General features: G+C 36.5%; 1 protein-coding gene across 1 annotated transcript in view; it reads left to right on the forward strand.

Moving 5' to 3' along the window:
• The window catches only part of NHLRC2 (NHL repeat containing 2), a 32614-nt gene that overhangs the window by 1997 nt on the left and 14147 nt on the right, over nucleotides 1-16470 (forward strand). Inside the window, exons 2-5 of the mRNA XM_041415390.1 lie at nucleotides 221-373; nucleotides 3949-4404; nucleotides 6741-6862; nucleotides 7956-8085. Coding sequence (XP_041271324.1) covers nucleotides 221-373; nucleotides 3949-4404; nucleotides 6741-6862; nucleotides 7956-8085 — 861 coding nt within the window. The remainder of the gene's footprint in view (nucleotides 1-220; nucleotides 374-3948; nucleotides 4405-6740; nucleotides 6863-7955; nucleotides 8086-16470) is intronic.

Consider the following 16470-nt stretch of genomic DNA (forward strand, 5'->3'; position numbering starts at 1 on the left):
ATGAAGAATTGCAGAACATAAGGATGAGTTGGATAAATAAAAGACTTTCTGTTTGCTTTTCGACCTGGCTGAAAAGGGATGTCAAACTTTCTTTTTTTCTTTCTTTTTTTTAAAGTTTTTTTTTTTTAGGTTAAAAGTACCAAGAACTTTGTATTTGTGTGATGTTGGCGCCTTTCCCTACCCTTCCCCTAACTAGCTGTGGCTGTTCTCTGAATTCCAGATCTGCAATGGTTAAACACTGAAGGTCCTATTTCTCTTCACAAAGACCTCTGTGGAAAAGTTGTGGTGTTGGATTTCTTCACTTACTGCTGCATCAATTGCTTGCACCTGCTGCCTGACCTCCATGCCTTAGAGCACCAGTTCTCTGATAAAGGTAAAAGTGCTTTGGCTGGCTCAGAATAGAATTTCCTGGCACTGTTGCAGGCCGAGGAGCTGAGTCACTTTGTTGCTGGTTACTAAACTGCTGGCAGTATATCAGGGGTGTCTAAAAATGTCTTCTAATCTTTTTAAGTAGCCTAAAAAAGGTGGCTGTGTGTACTTCCATCGCATTTTTAAATGGGCTAAATAAAGTGTCTGTTTTGTCTGTGTAATTAGGCAGACAGGATATGTGCTTAAAGCTCAAATCTGATACCTCTAAAAATAAGGTGGCTTTCAAAAAGCTGCTCAAGAATGTGAGATACAGGTGCAAAATTAATATAAGTAGGTAACTTTCTAACCTTGGCTGAGGAACCGGCTCTGAGAAGAATATAGTAGATGTGGTAGAGTGAATATAGACAGGTGGTAGAATCAGATATAGATTACTGATTTTTTTCCATTGGAACTGAAATAACAAAATATGTAAGTTGGATGTAGATTTTTTTTGGTATTGGCATCATGTTGCATCCCATTAATAGCCCAATATTCTAGAGAGGGAATTATGGCCTTTTAAAGTCACATCTGAAATGAGATCAGTCTCACTCTGACTGAATAAAAATGAAGGGTAATTTCTGTTTAGAATGCAGTGTCTTGTCATGATGGCTTGTCAGAGATAAGCTGTAGTCCTACACAGAGAGTGTCAGCTGCTCACTTATCTGGGATATTTTAATTGGCTGAATGGGGAGGTGAAGAGCAGTGTTACTTTCAGCCCTAAAATATTGTATTAAATACAATATATATGCAGTAAATAACATTATAATGTTTGATTCTCCATTGCTGTTTGTGATTGGTTTTAATTTTGGCAGTGTTTATTTTCGTGTGTTACCTTTTTCACTAGAGAAAGAAATTGCAATATATTTGAAATTTACATAGTGCTTTAGATAGGTTACTTAGTACTTCACAGAAGATTCAAACTAATTTTTCTACCTTGGAAAGCTTAGATACTTGTTTTGGAGAAATTTGAGATGCAGTGTAATGTTTCAAACAATAGGAACTTTGTCTCAGAAGAAAAATCCTTCCTGGCATTTTTTTGGGAGGGCATTAGTTTTAAGTGGAAAGTGTATGGCAAATGATAAGTGGGCTGTTGTGGATCAGACATGTAGGGAAGAAGGTCTAGATACAGATTTTGAAAGATTATATTGGCATAAATTGAATAATACCTTTAAATTATAACTATCTTATAGTATCCTACGAGTGTAGTAATATAGCTGTCATATCCTTAATCTGGTTTTTAATGTGTTAAATCAGGTGATAACAAAATACTCATTTTAACAACCTCTCCCCACAAGCTTTCTCCTAAAAGTGCTTGAATATCTTTATACTGGTGTAGAAGAGGCTGCAGCACTCTGAGCTAAAAGCCCACTTGGAGACATATTTTTTCCTTTGACTTGTATTAATTTCTGTCACAGGAGTGACTCCTTTGCTGATGGGCGATAAATTATTTTTGTATTTGAACTACCCCTGTAAGTTTTCTTTGGATTTGAGCTGTCCTGTTCCTGTAGAAACTGAAGTGAGAAAAGAGATGCTTGTGGTAAAAATGGAGGTAAAAGGAAAGAAGAGGTGTGTGGAACATTAATCTTAAATTTAAGGCATTAGGAAAGAGAGGATAGCAGTTGGATTTAGTAAGAGATTAAGGTGCTTGGTAGTTCGAAAAATACCTTGGGTTTTTTTCACTGTAGATGTCCCTTTTGGTTCTTTTCTGCTGTTTTAATGTCTTGATTGTCAACCCTTTCAGGATTGTTTAATCTCTTCTTGCTGTGCTACGTGTCTAAATCCTAACATTACAGTAATATGTATAAATATACAAGGCAGTAAGGGTGGTGTGTTTTTAAGCCATGGAAAATTTTTTCAGTACGTGGTCTTATATCAGTGTGGATCTTCTTCACACCAGGCAAACGAGATTTACTAATTATTAGGAGAAAGGGAAGGGGAGAGTTGTTGTCTTGAGAAGGTTGAGAAAGATAAAAGCTGAAAGAACAAAACATCTTGCTTGGGCAAAGCATCTGTCTCATAATGCATTTGGATCTTCAGTCTCTTGTTTGAATACTTGAAGGAATATTTTTTCTTAGTTACAGGAACAAACCTTGATGTAATTGATGTACATTGTGTGCATACATGCTCTGATGAGTTTGTTTCAGTGTGGTTCAAATGCCCTTACGTGGAGCATGTTGAAACTTCAGCTGTGTGATCACCAGACAGAAGTTTAAACACAGGAGGCTATAATGTTATGGTGATCCTAAATCATTATAAATGTTATAGCACATGTGCCATAGCTCTATTGTCTGGAAGTTCAGGAGATCTGTTTCAAAGTGAAGACTGCTTTCCATAGGATTGGATGTCGCCCAGCATCTTTATCTGATATGCTCTTGCTGCTATCTTCAGTGGTGCTATTTCTGGTTTTCAAGTGGCATTCAGAAAGTTATTTTAAACCCCAGTGCATATTCAGTTCATGTTATCAGCAGTCCAGAAATTACTTCTATAAGAGGAAGTACTTTTTAATATTCAGAAATAGCTTGGCATAAATCCAGTGTTGTGCTCTGCTGTAATCCTTCAAAGAAAGTGTTTTAAATGGAGTGTATATTGTTATTTCTGAGCATAGCATCCATCATTTCCACAGGCATTTTCCTCATGAGGGAATGTTGTACCCTACTTGTGCTGTTCAGGTGTTGACTATAGAATTGTCTTTCCAGCTTTAATGATGTTTTTGAAGGACAGATACAAGCGCTGGTGCTGATCCCTTCACAGTTAAAATATTTGACCTGCTTTTTGGATTTCAGCAGTTAATGATTGCACAGCTTCAGCTGTGTGATACTGCAACATTCTACATGTTCCAATAGAATTGATAAGACTGTAACAGTTATAGTGATTTTTTTATTTTTTAATTGTGAAATTGTTATATTAAGCCTGCCCTGTTTGTAATGAGTGTTGTTTGTCATTTTGTCATAGTTGTTAGTGCTGCCATTTTTATTTGAAGTACAGAATACTATATTGATTTTGGAGGCCTATTCATTATATTTTTTGCTGTTTATCTAGAAGTAGTTATGTCCAGGCAATTCTGGAATTCCAAGATTTGGTGTTAATTTTGTGGCTTCTAGTTAACTGTGAAGAAGAATTTTCTAAAACATTATGGTTGTGTGCAGGAATGAGAAGACAAAGAGGTGTCCTAAGTATCTTAAAAAACCCCAAAGTATCACTTGAACAGCTACAACTTACCCACAATTATTTTGAAACTATTTTCTAGTCTAGTATATAGAGGTTCAGGAACTGAGAACAATTCATGTCAGCCAGCTGGGGAAGTAATGGTCCTAAAATGTGGTAATTTTACCTAATAGTTAGTTCTGAGTTTCAGTATTTTCTGTACATAACTATCTGTATTCCTACTGAGATAAAATTGCTTTCTGTTTGTTCAAATCCTCTCTCATTCTGGGAAGCAGTCAGTCAGATTATAACTGTTAATTTTTCCTTTTTCTTTTTTTTCTTTTTTTATTATTATTCAAATGCATTTCAGTGGCACAACTTCATTTTTCTTTGCAGATGGTCTTGTTATTGTTGGTGTCCATTCAGCGAAATTCCCAAATGAAAAAGTTCTGGATAACATTAAAAGTGCTGTTCTGAGATACAATATTGTCCACCCTGTAGTAAATGATGCAGATGCAACACTGTGGCATGAGCTGGAAGTGTCCTGCTGGCCAACTCTGGTCATTCTTGGGCCTCGTGGAAATATGCTGTTTTCTCTTGTTGGAGAGGGACACAGAGAGAAATTGTTTTTATTTACTTCTATAACACTGAAATTCTACAAGGAAAGAGGACAAATCAAAGATAACAACATTGGAATAAAGCTGTACAGAGACTCCCTTCCACCTTCTCCTCTGCTGTTTCCTGGCAAAGTGACTGTAGATGATTCAGGAGGAAGGTTGGTCATAGCAGACACTGGGCATCACAGGATTTTGGTTACTCGCAAAAATGGACAAATTCTACACACTATTGGAGGTAAGGACACATGGGTAAGTTTATTGTAGCAATTTCAGTTTAGGAGTAGTGTGTTTGCTGTGCCTCCTGGGCTGATTCTTTTCCTACAGGAGCTGGCAGTTTGTAAGCATTGCCAGAATTTTGTTTTGAACTAAAATCACTTTTACTCAGTTTGGGGGATATGGTGTAAGACCATCAATGGGAGATTGTTAATGTAATTGTCAGAGATGCCTAATTGTTTTTCGTTGCTTCATTGACTAAAGTTCATGTTTGCATGTGATGTCCAATATGAATTACAAAATGCATTTAGTATTCCTCTGAAGGAGCTGCAAATGGTTTTAGGTGTAAAGGATATGCATCCACATCAGGCAGCAAGATTGGGAAAAGACCAGAGGCTGTAATGCCTCCCTCTCCAATAGAAGTGAATTTTGAGTTGTAGTGGTGTTGTGAAGAGAGGTTTTTCATGTGTGTTTTTTGTTTGGTTATTGAGTTTTTTCAATGGAAGGACATTCCTGTTTAGGATCTCCTCTGGTTTCACAAGCAGAGGAGAATTACTAAGAACAGTGGCATTCCAGTAAGTACACAGGCACCTGAGAATGCAGTTGCTTTAGTACATATAAAAAGACCTGTCTTCTCATCAAATCTGAGATCATAATGTATAAACAAATTGTGAAAATAGTGAAAATATTTTAAATTTAGTCACATTTGTTACAAAGTTTATATAAGTTACATTTCAGCTTCAGAAAACTAAAATCCATAGTTGCTTTTGTGAAATAACAATGTGCTTTACAATGAATGCAAATGAAGACAATTTGCACATGCTTTGTATGCTTTACTGTTTCAGAAATGAAATTGTTCTTTTTTTAAACCTATTAAAATGGTCAGCTACATCTTATTGCAGCAAGGATGTAACTGTTAGTACAACCAAAATAGACGGATTTAGGAAGTGGTTGAATCCTCAGATTATTGAAAACAATGGTTTGTTTATGCCTCAGAATCAGGACCTGTGTGCTGATGTGTCCTATGTTACTTAGTCTGGAATTGACTAATGCCTGCCCCAGGGCAGGATCCTACAAATCTCATAAAAATCCTCTTCTGTTTAAAGAAAGGAGGAAAAATTCTCTTGCTATTTGAAGTAACACTGCATTGTCTAGACAGGCTATTTATCCAAGTTAACCTGATTTATCATTAAGGCGTTAGCCTAAATACCTTTCTCCTGTAGGATGTGCAAATAAACATGAGAGAATTTGGTTTCTGCTTGATACGTGAGAAGAAGTCTCTGCCTGCAAGCTACCCTTTAGTGTTCTGGGACATTCATTAAACAGGAATTCAGGAGTGTCCTAAGCTCCAAACTGGTGCCCTCCTTCCTGTGGCATTGTGTGCTGTTCCCTTCCCTGGGGATGTGCACCCTCACACTTCAGGGGGAGCTGCTGGAATCTGACACACCAGTACTTTAGTCCTGTGTGTCTGATAAGGTCTAAACTGATTTCTGACAGGAGGTTGTAAAAGTTTCTGTATTTCAGTGACTCAGTTAAATGATTCAGTGGGCAGAAAATAATGCAATGAAGTTGATAATGCAGTAATATATGTGGGCAGGCACAAAGGTTGAAATTGTTATTTGCATCATAAATCATGGTGCACACGTAACTCATACCTAAATGTCTTCTGCTGACACATCCTGCTAATGCACTTTAAATGCTACCTCCTCTGAAGTACAGTGCTTTACCTTCAGACTGTTTTGTTCCTTTCTATTTCCTGACTGTTGAATGCAGAAGAATGTCACTCCATCATTCTTAGTGTTCTTTTGTGTAATTAGTTCCATATCATCTTTTTCCTAATTAGTTTTCTTAATGAGAAAATGTTGCTAATCAAATATTAGTTTCATTTGTGATTACACCAAAATCTAAACCAATGATATGGAGTTGAGCTTTGGAATTTTTTTTTTCCTGTGGACTTGCTTTGATGTAGTCAAAAATAAAAAAAAACCCTGTAGTTTTTTTTTATTTTTGTCTTCCATTGTTGCTGTTGTCTTTTAGTGCAATTTAGAGCCCTATTAGGACTCCTCTAGAACAATTTAGAACTCTGTTAAGACTTCTCTTTAAAATATGAGCTTAAAAAAAGCAGAAAACTTGTGCAGAATGAGTTCAGAGCTTAATAGCACCAGGCTATTTTGATTACATAGTACAGTGACTAAAATGAGACTACACCAAATAGTAATAATATAAAATGTATAAGGTGCTGCTGTGAAAGCAGCTCCTGGAATATGTAATTCTCCTAGAGGTTTAAATGTGTGCATTTTATTTTTAAAGTGACTTTTTTCAGAAATGACTTTTGAGTTTGGTGTGTTTTATTTATAGGTCCAAACAGTGGAAGGAGAGATGGAGGATTTTCAGAGGCAGCTTTCAACTCACCACAAGGAATCGCTATAAAAAATAATGTTATTTATGTAGCTGATACAGAAAATCACCTAATTAGAAAGGTAAATTTTCCATAAGGATATTCAAAGTTTAATATCTTATACTGTATTCTTCTTACACAGGTGAAAATGTAAACCACATGAAATAACTCTCCAAATAACATCAGAAAGGAAATTTGGTCCACTATCTTATAAAGAAATACTGTTGTGCAGGGCTTTTTTAAGGGCTACATATACTTTTGTGCTTCCTTTCAAATGCAAGTGAGGTGGTCTACTCCTTATAGCATAACAGGGTTTTGGTTTTAGTTTGTTTTTTTTTCCTAGTCACTCTTACTTTCCTGTTTTGAGAAACATCTATTCTTGGTACTGGAAGCAAAAACTGGTTTTGTTTCACTTCCAGTAGTGTCAGATTCTTATCTACAGTTATTGTAGTGCTCTGGTGCAGTGAATATCCAAATTTCCTTGGGCTGTTTGGGTCTCTCAAATGCAGGTAAGTGCCCAGAATTAACTGCAAGTGTTTTCTTTTTGATTAAACACTTGGAAAGTTTTGGCATGTAGGAATTGGATCTTACATTAGGTTAGGTCAAAATTAGGATAATCAGAAGGAGAGTTTGGTGATGCAATATAATATTGTCTTATTATTTGAAGTATTGTGTGCATCTCAGAAGACCTTGGCCTCAGGTCCTCACCAATATCCCATTTGTGATCAGAGGTGCATCGTTAATGCATCTGAGGTGCCTTTGTACAGATTATTTTATATGGAGATGGGAAATACTGTTACAGTATGTGAGTTGTTATGTCATACTCCTGTGTAATTTAAAATTTAAAAACCACATCCATTGTTTATCTAAGTATTTATCCAGAAATTTGTGATGCTTCCTTCTACAGCTGTTGAACAAATTCTGACAGAGCAGTGTTAATTTTTGTTGCACGTGGAATAGTGTTCCACACACATTCTGCCTGCTGCTTCCCCACCCCCATACCCCCTGTCCATCAACAAGCATGATGATAAAATTAATTATTTCCCAAAAAAAAAAAGCCAAATCCCTGATATTTGTTAGGATTTCTCTGGGTTTGACACCTATGTCAAATTATTTGTAACTTTGGTCAAGTTAATTTCATATGTTCATTTAATGTGTCATTTTGCTTCGCACAGATTGACCTGGGGTTGCAGGTGGTGACCACTGTAGCGGGAATTGGAGTACAAGGTGTTGATAAGGAAGGTGGAGCAAAAGGAGAAGAGCAGCCCATCAGCTCTCCGTGGGATGTGATCTTTGGAAGTTCAAGTACTGTATCAGTTGAGCTTTAACATCTCATATTTACATGTGTGACTGTTTGCTAAATGTTTTCCTGTTTTGGTATTAATCTGAGACAGAAGAAGTAAAGATTTACTGTAAAACTGAGTCTAAACCACAATAGTTTATATTGCAAATGGTAACTACAGTTTTGTTTTGGATCCTGAAATGTTACTTGATGGAAGAAAAATTCTTTTGTGTAAAGGTATATATTACTGGATCCAAACACAGAAAGAAATAATGATTACTTTTGTTAGGCCAGTGCCATAAGCCAGGATCACTTAAGAAGCAGGTACATTTTACAGGAAGCAAGTATTGTCTAAAAGTTCCTTTCCTTTACTATACAGACATATCCGACCACTTGTAAATATTTGAGTTTAGGAAATAAAAATAATTTTATTGGGGACCACTGTTTATTCCTGCTTAGGTGACATAAAATCATTAGGCTCAAGATCACCATAGAGTCAGTCAGACAGGAGAGGAATACCTTTAGCACAAACCATGCAAGCATCAGGGGATAAAATAAATCTTTGCATAATAGGATGCAAGAATCACCTTCTAAGGACTTAATTTGCTTTCTTTCCCAAATCACTTAACACACACCTGAGCCTGGCATCTCATAGCTGCCATGTTTTCAGCTGTTACTGACTGTGACTTTCTCACAGTTTAGTTTTCATGGAAACTTTCTCATGTTTCCATTTCAGTCTAATTTAGAAGTTGCAGATGCCAGTTTATGAACAATGACAGAGCAATGCTTTGATGTGGAATAAAACCCTTAGATTGGTATTTCAGACATGAAAAATTGACTTCCAGTATTGGAATTGTTTTTATCTGCAGAAGAACAGGGTGGGGAAGGAGCATGATTTATCTCTAATATCTTGAAATTAGAGGTGCTTTGCAGGTTTGGTAACATTTTACTGACGTGGAAGCATTTGTTAAAATCTTGTGTCAGTTATGAGGGAGGAAAATACACTGAAGTGTGAGGGAATTTAGAATCACAGAATGGTTTGGGTTAGAGTGGACTTGAAAGACCATTTTTTCCGCCCTCCTGTCATGGGCAGGGACATCTTCCACTAGACCAGGTTGCTCAAAGTCTCATGCAGCCTGGTCTTGAACAATTCCCAGGGATGGGGCATCCACAGCTTTCCTGGGCAACCAGTGCCAATTCCTCAGCATCCTCACAGTCTAGAATTTATTCCTAATTTCTAATGTCAAACTGCTCTCTGTCAGTTTGAGGCCATTTCCCCTTGTCCTATCACTGCATGCCCTTATCAAAAGTCCATCTCCAGTTCTTGTTTAGCCCCTTTATGTACTGGAAGGTGCTGTAAGGTCTCCTTAGACTCTTCTCCAGGCTGAACAGCTCTGTCTCTCTCGGCCTGTCTCCATAGCAGAGGTGCTGCTCCAGCTCTCAAATGGTCCTTGTGGCCTCCTCTATCCTTGGTCCAACAGGTTCATGAAGCTGCTTCAGAAATGCTCATAGTGTAGAATCTTCTGATATAAATACATTGTCTGATACAAATACATTGTATAGACAGAGTACAGCCTGCAGCCTGGAGTACTTGAGTGAGCAACTAGGGTGTGTTTTCAGATTTAGCACTTCCATTAACATGTTTTGTACAGCAGAAAAGCACCTTTTTTTCAAAGGTCTGGTCAGCAACCCTTACAGTCTATGCACTCCCTTAAGCATATGGAATCCTACTTGGAAGGGCAAGGAGAAGCACCTGAAAGAGAATCTCACTAGATGTGGACTACTGCTAATGCAGGCACGAGTTTTACTGAATTTTGTACAATCTGATTTTCCTTTTGTGAACCAGGAGAGTTGTGTGGCTGGCTGGTGTCATTTTCAAGAGATCTTGAACCAGAAAGTTGATCCCTGTGGGATGTTATTGCAGAGCTGTTTCACAGATCAACAGAGGGGACTAATAACTGATCAGTGCTTCAGAGACTTGAGCTGGTTAACAGAACTATACAAAGTGTCCTGTAATTTTACTTTTAATTTTTCATTATGCTTTCTTCTGCTTCTGTCAGTAGTTAAATATATGATGATTTTATTTTTTAGTTTTGAGAGTTCTGCTTGTTAAATGTTAATTGATATGATAATTGTTATCAACATGAACATAGTATTTACTGAGTTAGTCACCTGTAGAGGATTAGTCATCTGTACTGTTCAACACTGCTGAATTTTAATAAGCATTTGCATAGAAATCAGATCTTCTGAATGCACATTTTCAGACCTATGCAGTTTTTTTGTATTCAATTAGAACCTACTAGCCAGATGTCTATTTAGATTGCCACAAAATATAATATAAGCTGTCAGTTTAGCAGAGATTAAATCAATTTTTTTTTTGAGAGGGTAATAAGCCTAATAGATAAAATGGAGAGAAATATACATTACTGAAATAGCAGTAAATTCTAAAATTCTTTAGAAAACTACAACTGGAGAGAGTTGTAAAAATGGAGAGTTACATTGAATGGAATGTTAACAGGAATCTGTCTCAGAGCATGAGGAACTAGAGCTGCTGTGCATGTCTAGCAAGGTTTTTTTACTGTCATAAGCTGCAGTGACTTCTTTAAGTTTGCTACCAGACATCAAAATAGTTTGCCAGAAATGCAGCAGGGTTTACCAAGGTTGCATTGTTGAGTTACAAATTGCAAAGCTGAGTCGTGACTTGCTTGAGCGTGGTGGGGTCTTCTGCTACTCTGCAGTGTAACATCGAGTGCATTTGTGATTTGTGCCTCTCAGAGTGCTGTCCTCCAACTTACACCCTGTTATCAGAACATTGAAACTGGCCTGCCAGTGTCTGTTCAGGCACTTGGATGGGTGAAGTAATTTATTAGAGTTTCAAAAATTATTTTTGTTGGCACCCACACAGCAGTGTCCTTATTTTTACGTATGCTTGTATCTTTCTGTGCAAGTTGTAGGAGTTAACATGCACTTCAGCAAATGTATGTTCATTATTACAAATTTTAAAAGTTTGATTTTTGTGTTAACTGGTGTGGCATGTGGGAAATAACACCGTACCTTCCCATTTTCCTTAGACCTATGTAGCTTAAGCTCTGCAGTTTCAGAAGATAGATTTATAGTTGTTTATTTAAATATGAATTGTATAGTTTTTAAACAAGTGATACTTCTGGGAATTTCCTTTCAGTGTCCAAAGCCATGCTAACCAGAACATGAAAGGGAGAAAAAGGAAGTTGAAATGTTTAAGTTGGTTATGTACTAAATTAGATAGTATTAAACAGCTTATGCTGACCTTTTTCAAAGTCTCAAAGGGGAAAGATGGAGAAAGGTTTTTCCTTTCCTGACATTTCTTGAGTTTATTCCTATATATGGTTTAGGGTATGTATTGGCCAACTGAAAAATATTATTTTTTTCTTTAAAAACCTTAATATGTAGGTGGTTGAGAAATGGAAAATACTGAGAAAAACTTGGAGGACGTAGATAAGTAAATATTCAGAGCTGATGCTATGTAACATTCTTTTAAGTATCTACATAGTATTTTCCTGAGGAGGCTTTTGTTGCCCTGTTCTATGCAGAGGCTGAAGTCTGAGACAGATTAAGGGAGTGTGAAACGCCATTTAAACCAAATTTGGCACAAATGTTTCCCTTTGAGGCAGGGGAGTTAATGGAGACAAAACAGATGGTAGGATTCAGAGTATTCTTCCTTGTCATCTTTTTTATTTCTTTAGTTGTGGCCACTGAGCTTGTGTTTTACCCCCCTGTTAAAATTCTTGAATGAACTCCATGGATTAAATTCTGGCTTTGCTGAGGTTGGTGCTGAAATTTGCATTGATATAGATTGTGTGGGAAGTAGAAGGGGAGGGACAGCAGCTTAAAAATACATTATAAAATTACTGTGTGTTTTTTTAGCTTTCTCTGTTGTGCTCTTCTATTTTTATTTAGTGGGTGTTGAAAGCAAGTGATACTTTAATGCACAGTTGATTTGAGCATGAAATGTTCTTGATAGCTGCATTCTTGCTGGAAGGAACAGGACAGTGACCTGTGCTTGGTGACTTAACCATGTGTTTCACATTCCAAAATCTGGTCTTAAGCTGCATGATTGGAATCTATTTATAGAAACTCCCAAGTACACTACTGACCATGCTTTCAGTAAATTTTTTGGAATTTTTTACAGCAATTTAAGTATTATGTAGATAGGATTTAAATGAAAGTACAGTACCTTATCATACTGGTGCAATTTTTATAGCCCTTAAAAGGCAAAAGTATGTCAGATATTTTTCATCCTTCTCTGTGTTTCTGCTAGAGGGTTATTTGGTACCACTGCATTCCAGAGCAAACATTTTTTTCTTCTATTACTCATGGTGACTCTTTCATAATGTAAAAAAAAATTAAAAATCACTTAAGCAGTAAGCAATTAGCATTTCCTGCTTGAGCTCAGATCATACACAAAGTGTTTATGTGTGAACTGTCTGTATCTTGAAGGATGCTTTCTTCTACATGTCACCTTTTCTGGTCTCATTCTGTCATTGAGGCTGTGGCTGTCACTGTCCTGTGGAAGGAATTTTCCTGGGTAATAGCTGGAAATAAAAGAGCTGCTTTTGCTGTCATCAGGCTTTAATTTGGAATAATTTTCCTGGACAAAGCAAAGCTAGACTTCTCCCAAAGATATGTTGTGTATGTGATATGACTTCCTGATTTAGTGATGTGGATTTACTTTGAATGCAAAAGGCCTGCTCATCTCTTTAGCAGTTTCCTGTGCAAAGTACAAGCTCACAGATACCCCATTATGCGAGTTTAGTTCCACAGAAAATCATGGTAAGAGACATCACTGACACAAAACTGTATTTTCTTTATTTTCTTGTTGAACTGGATCCTAAATTACTTGTAAATAGCCATTGTTTTTTATTTGAGATTCTTGGAATTTCAAAGAAGTAACTTCATTAAAGAGAGAGGTGAAGTAAAGTGAAGGTTTTATTCCTGTGTAAGAACTGTTTAGGTGAAAAAGTCTTTAGAAAAATAAGAAATTAGGAAGTTACAAGGCAGGATTGCAGTGAAGCAGGATCTTGCTGAATAGTAATAGTAACAAAATTGATTAGTATTTCACGTGTTCGTTATTTAAACAATTTTAAAAATGAGGTAGTTATATCAATATTTTGGTATAAACATGCCTGTGACATACAAAGGCTGAAGTCTTGATGTAAGGATATAATGGGAGTAGTGACTGAATATTCAACAGTAATCTTACTCAATTTAGTTTGACAGGCTGCTTTTCCAAGTTGTACTTCTCTGTGTCTTGACAAAATGCATAATGACAGTGATTACTTTCTGCTGTAAAAAAGAAGCAGTTGTATTAGCAGAGTTGCCATCCTAACTGGTGTCAAACTTAGAATTGTTTTGAAGTCCATGACTTGAAACTGCCTTCTCTAAAAAAAGTATTATATTTGTATATGGAGTGATGTATCTCATTCTCTTTGTTCCACAGTCTACAGTCTGATTCTATTAATTAAATCTATGTTCACAATAAAGAAGCTTAAACTACAAATCAGATTTGTTGTTATTTCTAAAGAATAGTTGGCATATCAGTTCTTAATTTCAGATGCAGAACTGCTGAAAATACACATTTTAGTAAGTCTTAGGGAGGGTTTTCTGGTAAGGAGAAGGAGACACGTTTTTTTACTGTTACCATTTGAGGCTGGAAGTGGTTTTGAATATGGAATGCAGGTGTTGGAAGTAGAGGGAGAGACTGTGGTGCTGAAGTACCCTTAAGTGTGTGTTTGCTGTGCTTAATTAGGAATGGGTAAAACACATAACCAGACTTATCTCCTTCTGTAGTTACAATGATGTATCCTAACACTAAATAATCCAAATTAGTGCTTTCATATTTACAAATCCTATCTCTTCTTCTTGGGATTTTTTGAAATATTTACTGCCATTACAGTTAGAAGGCCTGAGTTAGAAAACTTGGGAAAGAAATAAAAAAGTACTTAATTACAGTCATAATTTTTAGCTCCCTATTATCTCCACTGTATGAAATCCCCTTGGTATCTAAATCCAAGGATTTCCCTTAATGAGAGGGAAGGTATGTTAACTAAGGAGGAAAATTCCAGAAGCATTTTGTTTTATAAAGGGTCGTGCCATTTGCATGATGCAACACTATGTGAAAGAGTGCCAGGTAGCCAAAAAAAAAGAAGCAAATTGATTTTTAGTCATCCAAAAAGGGTTATGTGTACTTGTAAAAGTCCAGGCTTCACTGATAAAGCATTCCTTTGGAGTTTTGCTGTTTGTGTGTCACTGACAAACACTGATTCTGTGTTCTTTTGTCACATTTGCATTTAATTTGCTGAACTTCCAGTGACTGAAGAGCAGGTGAGATGTGCATTCACTGTGCACATGCCTATCTGTGAACTGCAGGGTATGTTGTGTAGCCCCTTGAGAATTTACTCCTTGAGAATTTGCTGAGGATGAGTTTACCAACAGAGTTCTTCCTTGGTTCTTTTTATTTCTTCAAAGATAAAATTAGTTGACAGGAATAATATTTTCAGACTTAGGTCTATTTAAAAAATGTCAGTGGTGCCAGCCACAAAATGTAAGTTTGATTCCCAGGCTTTTATTTCCCAGACTGGAAGTAGCCATGCAGTCCCAGATAGAGAGGCTGAAAGTGTGGGTAGTCCTGGGAAAGGAATCCCTTCAAACAGATACTGCTGTGTCTGGTGCCAAACAAAGGAATTTCTGTGCATTGAGGTTGACTCACCAGTAATGGTCAGCAGTGTTCTGACTGTTTGAAGATGTGCCTGTGTACAGACAGGACTGTGAATTCTGAACACACAGATGCAGCAGAGGCAGATGCAGGAGCTGCAGCATTGTACAGTAACTGAGGCATCATCCAGCAGGGAATGTTTGTGCCCTCAGAGCTGCAGTTCACTATTAGGGAATGTTTATAACACAAGGATATCCCATTTGCAAGCCATACCTCACTTGGATACAGGCACAGCACAGATAAGAAAGTACATACCCTAATAAGGAGAAACTACTCTGCATTTTTAAAACAGCTCAAGATGGGTTGGAATGTGGTCCTTAATTGAATAAATGTAAGAGAATTGCTTTTTTCTCTTACGTTGTTTTAGAATAAATTCTTTAGAAATAAATACTTTCCATTCATGGATGATAAGGAATTATTATAATGATGGCATTACCATAATTGTAGCATTCTGGCTCTCCCTGGCCCCCTTCTCCTGTGAGAACTGTACAAGGATAACTGTGGTGATGTCCTCAAACTGTTCTGTTGTGAAAGAAAAAGTTTTTCTGCCTTTTGTGTCAGAACATAAAGCATTAAACCATGAGAGAACTATTGTGTGATAAAATACCTTGGCCGTATAGCATTAGTTTTAATTTTCTGGGGTTTTTTATTACAATTTTTTTATTAAAACTCTGACGTATTTTCCACAGTTTCACAAAGAGCCTGTGCTGTTTCCATGCTTGCATCCATTCTCTTTGTTCTAACAGCCATTCAGTAGAAAGTATTTGTGTTAAAATTTATGACAGGTATGGAGCTCTTACTTATTTTTACTGTCTTATTCTCTAGTTGAAGAAGAGATCTTCTCTCTATCAATCTTACATATCCAGTAAAATTTTAATTTAATATTGATACTTTTTTCTCATATTTCATACATCTTGCTGGGTGCAGAATTAGAGTAAGAAGCCTTTTCAATTTTTCAACATCTAGCTGTCACAGGAGAGTTTTCAGTCTGTGCTATTAGAGAACTGGATAGATGAATGGAACAGATTTTTCAACAGTACTCAGTTCAAATCTTACTCCTTCATTTAATTGGTGGATAAAGTGAAAATTAAATAATTAATAGAACTTTCTGAGATAACTCAGAATGAATTGCATAGCAAGATAAAAAAGCTCACTTTCTGAATAGACCAGTGATTTTAACAGTTTTTATTCTGTGGTACTTAGAATAGTAACATCTGAATGTGCAAGATATGCATAATGGAAATAGAAAATGTTGAAGCTGAGCAGTTACTATATAGGAAGGAGTGAAATGATTTCATAATCTATTTTCTCAACTTAAATCTCTTAGAAACAAGCTCTAATCAAAAAGTGATTGGGACAGGGAGGTGTTGTTTTTATTTTTTATACTGGAGTGTTTTTGGCATTGTTGGAACTTTGGTAGTGTTTCTGGTAATTTATAAAATGTGTGTTTTGCAACTCAATTTCTTTTTTGATCCAGAAAAATATTTTAGACACTTTGCAAGTTTGACTTTCATTTTTGGAGCTCTAGTTTATGTTAAAACATGGAGCCACAGGGAGGTGCAGAAAAGAGTCACCAGAGTTACTTTGATAACAGTATTGGGAACTTGTATATTTATCCAAGAAACAGAAAATGCTGGAGAAAAAGTCTGTTAAAATC

This window comes from Onychostruthus taczanowskii, unplaced genomic scaffold (assembly GCF_017590055.1).
Source record: "Onychostruthus taczanowskii isolate IOZ18803 unplaced genomic scaffold, ASM1759005v1 scaffold5, whole genome shotgun sequence".
Lineage (NCBI taxonomy): Eukaryota > Metazoa > Chordata > Aves > Passeriformes > Passeridae > Onychostruthus > Onychostruthus taczanowskii.